This window comes from Aythya ferina (genome assembly GCF_964211825.1).
Source record: "Aythya ferina genome assembly, chromosome: 28".
Classification (NCBI taxonomy): domain Eukaryota; kingdom Metazoa; phylum Chordata; class Aves; order Anseriformes; family Anatidae; genus Aythya; species Aythya ferina.
Window position 1 is genome coordinate 1,831,218 of NC_140325.1, and position 6,000 is coordinate 1,837,217.

At 57.1% G+C, this 6,000-nt stretch overlaps 1 protein-coding gene across 2 annotated transcripts; it reads right to left on the reverse strand.

Annotated features, from left to right (window-relative positions):
* Window positions 1–353: 353 nt before the first annotated feature.
* Window positions 354–5,014, reverse strand: TMEM106C (transmembrane protein 106C). 2 transcript variants are annotated; one of them, XM_084499748.1, is made up of 8 exons: window positions 4,936–5,009; window positions 3,766–3,975; window positions 3,597–3,660; window positions 2,922–3,081; window positions 2,688–2,828; window positions 2,394–2,443; window positions 2,062–2,115; window positions 354–1,656 (listed from the first exon to the last, which is right to left on the reverse strand). In XM_084499748.1, exons 2-8 carry the CDS (start codon window positions 3,962–3,964, stop codon window positions 1,497–1,499), a joined length of 828 nt encoding a protein of 275 aa, XP_084355874.1. In that variant the 5' UTR covers window positions 3,965–3,975; window positions 4,936–5,009; the 3' UTR covers window positions 354–1,496. The 2 variants fall into 2 exon arrangements, with proteins under 2 accessions (XP_084355874.1, XP_084355873.1); XM_084499747.1 differs by having other exon boundaries at window positions 2,688–3,081; window positions 4,936–5,014.
* Window positions 5,015–6,000: the final 986 nt, after the last annotated feature.

The following is a 6,000-nucleotide window of genomic DNA, read 5'->3' on the forward strand; positions in this document are numbered from 1 at the left end:
CTCATCATAATTACGAGAAGGGAACAGGGGTTTTACAAAACCAAGTCGTGTGAGAGGCTTGTGACTGGGGAAGGGGCAGTGTGACAGTCACAGTGCGGGGCTGCAAATCCTGTCCCCGCTGTCCCCTGTGGGAACAGAGGCACCTGGGGGGCTCCACGGCTTCACTTCTTGAGTTTCTTGGCCCTTGTTGCCCAAAATCATCAACGAGAGACAAGGTGCACTCTCTAGGACAAAGCTGGCCTGCCACAGGTCACAGCATTTCCTCATGTCCAGTGAGGTGACCCCACACAGCACCCTCCAGCCCCGCTTTAATAACTCAATTCTAGAAAGTCTGGAGGCCAAAACACCACCTCTTAGAAAACAACAGGGTATTTTTATTTCACACTCGCACAAAACAAAGCGTCCTTCATTGAGAAACACCAGACCCCTTCCCCTACAGCTTCTGCCCGCACCGTGCTTCCACGCGCTCGCTTCCGACAGAGGGCTGGAGAAAGGCGTAGGTGCGTGCAGAGAGGAAACGCGGGGGGCTGCAGTGATCGGGTTCCAGAAGAACTACAAAGGGCAGAGGCAGAATGAAACCCTCCAAGCTGCAAACGGGGGGGAGAAGCTTGGAGAAGAACCGCAGCAGGCTGAGCTTTCACAGCGGATTTATTTGCTTTACCGTCCTTCGGGACTGCCTGGCTCCTGCGAGGTGAGCCTTTGAAACAAGAAACCCCCCCCCCCTCCAAACCTTCCACCAAATCAGTTTAAATCTGCAGCAGGCAGGAGTACAAAGCAGCACTGAGCTGTGCATTCCCCAGTTTCAAACACCAGAGACCCCCCAGCTGCCCAACGCCCCCTGCACACCGAGCAGCAGCCTTCAGCGGGGCCGCAGCGTTTGGGTCTCAGCTGCCAAAAATCAAGAATCTGTGCAAGGGGGAACGCCTGTGCCCTGCTGGCTCCAGTTCCTTTTCCTCCTCCTAGTGCAAATTACACAGGTGAAAGCCTGAACGCCTTGCCTGTGTGCTCCTGGCAAAGCTTCATCCCTTTTTTAAAATCAAGTTCTGCTCTGAAACATGCCAGTGACACACCGCCACCAAGCAGAACTGGAATAAATTAATTGCTCAGAACTTGTTAGTTCGTTCTGGAAGGACCAGGTATGGTGCTAAGCTTCAGAACAGCTGCAAAACTCAACTCTAGATCTTTGGACCACAAAGCACAGAGCTTGAGAATCCGGTTTCCCTACCCAAAACCCAGTTCTTTGGAACCGAAGAGGAAGGCAGGCCCAGCAGGCCCCTTACTCTGGAAGGGACCCGCTTGCCTGCACACGAACAACACCCGAAGTGGATTTGAGGGACAGGCCAGCAACGCAGCCCAGCTGCATGCCAGAGAGTGCAAGAGGGACCCCAGAGCTTTCAAGTATCCCCCAAAGTCAGTCACGATCCCTTCTGCTTCCATTTGAAAGTGCCCAGTCCTTTCTACAGCTACGGATTTCACAGGGAGCAGCGGCAGCGAGCTCAGGGCTTGCTCCAGGCTTTGGCTGCGCCCTGCGTCGAGGGGGCTGGCAGAGGCAGCGGATCGGGGGCAGCCGTGGAGTTGGTGCTGCAGTCGACGTAGTGGTAGGTTTCCAAAGCGCTCTGCGTCACGTGCCCAATGTAGGAGAGCTTCACTGATGTCCTGAGAGAAGGGAGAGAGGCTTAGAGGGGACAGGACGAGGGGCTGAGACCCCTCTGTTAAATTAAAGCCACCAGCAGCCTGCATTCATCACAAAACTCCTCTTCCCACCCTCAAAAGCTGTGGATCCTCTCAGATTTCCAGTGAGGGCACCCAGGACTGCTCGCTGCAGGGAGAGCTGGTGAGTCCAGCCCCACGCCACCCATCACGTGGGAACTCAGTTTAGGGCAATCTGGTGCCTTTTCCCCCCTGCCTTACATTTTACCCAACTGTGTCAACTGGTCTGCATGAAAGCTGACGCAGGGAACCAGGCCGGGGTGCTTGCCAAGCGGGATTTTCCTCGTGCACCCTGATCTGCTGTGGCAGCAGTTCCCCTTTGAGTCAGGAGCAGCGCAGAAAGCAGCCTACCTCATGAAGATGACGATGTTATGCACCTTCACCTTGGGAAACGTGCAAAAGAAACTGGAAGAGACCAAAAACAAAGAAGTAGGTCAGCACAGGCTAAGCAGCCTGCTTCTCGGTACCTTCCCATGTTGTTTTCCCCTCGGTGCTAACTCAATTCAAGACAGCGTCCAAAACCCCATCACAACATCCTCACAGAGCAACCTTTCAAGTAATTTCTAGCAAAGTTACTTTTCAGAAAGTTAGCAGAAAGCTGGTAGTTTCCTGAGCAAATGCTAAATAAAGGATCTGAAACCTTCCCACTCCCCAGCCAGACACAGAGAACAGTGAATGCTTACTACACGTAAGAGAAAGGTCCGCCCATCTCCGCCTTCACCGTGAAATTCACCTGCAAAAGAAAAACATGTCCACATGCAGCCTGCGTGCTCACTTCAATCCATCCCTTTTGGGCTCTTTTCTACCTTATTACATTTCAGCTGGCGTGCACAGAGCCCAGCCCATGAGTATTTGATAAGCAAATGTCTGTCTTTAAGTATAGACAGACAATATTTAAGGTAACTTGTAATATTGGACAGGTTTCACACGATTTAGTGATGCTTTTACTTATTATGAGTGTAAAGAAGGTCAAATACCAGTTTGTCACTCAGGGGCTGGATGCTGGAGACGTTGGTGATCTGCTGGCTTCCCACCACGGTGTTCATGTACTGCACCTGGCTGGTCAGGCTGGTCACTGCCACCGAGTAGAAGTTGGAGTTCCTGATCCGTAAGGTGGCCTGGAAAGAAAGGGGAGAGAGGTAGCAGCGACCTCCTGGGCAGCTCAGCACGGGGCTTGTTCCCTCGGGAAGAGAGGGGCAGAGAAACTTTACCGTGATGGCCAGGACGACAACTGAGTTCTTCTTGTCGAACCAGACTTGAACCACTTTGATGCCACCGTCATCCACCAGGACGGAGTGGGGGAAGAGGAAGAAAACCACCAGCCCTGATATCAGGAGGCAGAGCAGCACCGACAGCAGGACGTAGAGCTTCCTGGAAGAGGCAGGGAAGGGCTCAAAAACAACACTTGTGACCGTGGGACCTCACGAAGCTGAAACCCAGCGAAAAACCACCCATTTGTCCTTCCCTGAAAGAGGCCCAAAGTGCTGCTCGAACGTTTTCGATATCCGATCTTGCTCAAAACCATCACCCTTTAGCTACTCATTACCAAAAAGTAAACTGCCTCAAGAATCACTCTTGTCCCCGTGGTGCTTTCAGTGCACGTTTTTGCTGCTGCTACGGCGGTTTCTTTCTAAAACCCTCAGTAAAGAGCACGGGGACAGAGGCTGTGAGTGGGACGATTGTTTCCATGCTCACCCCTACGGTGGGATTTAACAGGAAATATTTAGAGTTAAAAGTCGCATTTGTTAGCATATTTTGGTGAAAACAAGCCAGTAGGGTGAAGGAAAGGCTGGAGACTGTGTAGAGCGTTGAGCTCTGCTACTACATGACAAAAAAAGCCCTGTCTGCTCTTCACAGAGGAGCAGTTACTCTTACTCCACACTTACGTTCTCTGCGGGCGGAGCCGCTGGTCGCTGTAGGGGATGAGAGCCACCAGCTCGTTGACCTGCTCTGGAAAGCAAAAAAGAGCACGAAAACCGAGTTGGAGATGGAAAATTCAACAAGGAGCGTTTCTGCCCCCTGCTTTTTGGTTTTACACACGAGGGGAGCGCTCACCCGTGGGAATGCAGCCGGTGCCCTGGCAGGTGGGGCAGGTGATGCTGTCCTGCCCCGTGAATTCCACGTAGGGGAACTTGGCGATGTCCTCCTTGCGGTCCCTGCTGTCGAGCAAATCATCATCATCGTCGTCACCGCCAGCCTTCCTCTGCTGCCGGGGGGCAGCGCTGCCAGCCGAGGGGGAGAGCGCAGCCCCCATCGCTGCCAAGCCTGTGATGTGGGACAAGGGACATTAAGGACGATTTCTGGCAGGCCAGGAGACCCGGCCCCAAAATATGTGCACAGGGGGAAGCACCCAGCCCTCAGGCAGCCCCCCCAGCTGGGACCCCTCCCAGCACCCCTTAGGGAAGCCCCCTCAAGTCAGAATCCCCCCCCCCCAGGGGTCCAGCCCCCACCCCAGAGACTTTCAGCCTCAGGGGGAGCTCCCCCAGTACCCTGCCAGCAGAGGCACCCCACCAGGAGCACCTCAAAGGCTCAGCTCCCCCACGCCCCTCCCCAAAAAGGAAGAACCCCTCCCCAAAAAGAGAGGGCCCCTCATGCTCAATCCCCAAAAGAGACCCTCTCAACCCTAAGCCCCAAAAAGAAACCTCCTTACATCCCCCAAAGAGACCCCCTTGCCCCCCCACCCCTAAAGAGAGACCCCTTGTATCCCCCCCTAAAAAACAGACCCCCTCCTCCCCCAAAAAGACCACCTCTTGGCCCCCCAAAAAGAGCCTCCACTCATATACACCCCCAAAAAGGGCCCAACTCACCCCCCAAAAAGACCCCCCTCACCCCCAAACCCCAAAAGAGACCCCCTTTGGCCCCCACCCCTAAAGAGACCCCCTCAAACCCCACCCCCCAAAAAGAGACCCCCTCATCCCCAAAAAAGAACTCCTCTTGCCCCCCCAAAAAGCCCCCCCTCACACACACCCCAAAGAGCCCCCCTCAACCCTAAGCCCCCAAAAACAGCCCTCCTCACCCCCCTCCCCAAAAAACAGCCCCCTTCACCCCCCCCAAAAAAACAAGAGCCCCCCTCCCAGCCCCCTAAAAAGAGACCTCCTCAACCCCCAACCCTAAAAAGAGACCCCCACACCCCCCCCTTCCCCAAAAAGAGGCCCCCACACCCCCCTTTTTCCCCCAAAGCCCCCCAAGGCCCACAGGGGGTCCCCTCCCGACCCCCCCCCTCACCGCCGCCGCCTCCCCTCAGGCCGCGCAGCCGCCGTTGCTATGACGACGACGCGGGCGGAAGAAGGGGGCGGAGCCTAATCATCGCCCCGCCCCCTCCGCTGAAGGCGCATGCGCACTGTGCTGAAAGGGAGTTGGATCTTCGCTGGCCACGCCCCCTAACTGAAGCCACGCCCATTGCGTGCGCCGGGCGGGGCGTTGCGTCATCGCCCCGCCCCCCGAGGCAGTGGGCGGGGGCTGTGGGCCCCGCCCCCGTCGTGACGACAACAGCAGCCCCGCCTGGGCGCGGCTCTCCCTCAGTGCGCATGCGCTAGATGGCAGAGGGGCGGGTCCGCGGCCACACCCGTTGGTGGGGCTGAGGGGCGTGTCCGGAGCTGCGCATGCGCATTAACGTCCCGGGTGGAGGGGGCGCTGGTGGGCGGGGTATAGTTGAGGTAAGGGCGGGTCCTCGTGCGCATGCGCAGTGCCCGCGCTCGCCGCTCTTTGCCCGCGCATGCGCACACACGGGGTGGGCGCCGGGAGACAGCGCGCATGCGCGGCGTGGCGCGGAGGGGGGGGGGGGAGCGGGGGGAGGATCCCAGTCTGGAGCCCTCCTGCACCAGTGGAGGGGGCACCTGTCCCAGTATGAGCCCTGCCCAGCCAGTATAGGGGCACCCGGCCCAGTATGGAGCCCCCTGCACCAGTATGGGGGCACTGAGCCCAGTACAGAGCCCCCTGCACCAGTATGGGGGTATCCATCCCAGTATGGAGCCCCTCTGCTCCAGTATGTGGGCACCCATCCCAGCATAGAGCCCCCCTGCACCAGTATGGGGGCATGCATCCCAGTACAAAGCTCTCCCTCCACCAGTATGGGGACACCTGTCCCAGTATGGAGCCCCTCTGCACCAGTATGGGGGCACACATCCCAGTACAAAGCTCTCCCTCCACCAGTATGGGGGCACCCATCCCAGTACGGAGCCCCTCTGCACCAGTATGGGGACACAAACCCCAGTGCAGAGTCCCCCTGCACCAGTATGGGGGGCACCCATCCTAGTATGACCCCTCCCCAGCAGCAAGTATAGGGGCACA

Excerpts from the sequence above, each read along its gene's own strand:
- TMEM106C (XM_084499747.1), bottom strand. The coding sequence starts at position 3,964 with ATGGGGGCTGCGCTCTCCCCCTCGGCTGGCAGCGCTGCCCCCCGGCAG. Across the intron at positions 3,661-3,765 it reads CACCGGCTGCATTCCCACGG|AGCAGGTCAACGAGCTGGTG; the intron begins GTGAGCGCTCCC and ends TTTGCTTTCCAG. Across the intron at positions 2,116-2,393 it reads GGACCTTTCTCTTACGTGTA|TTTCTTTTGCACGTTTCCCA; the intron begins GTAAGCATTCAC and ends GGTCTCTTCCAG.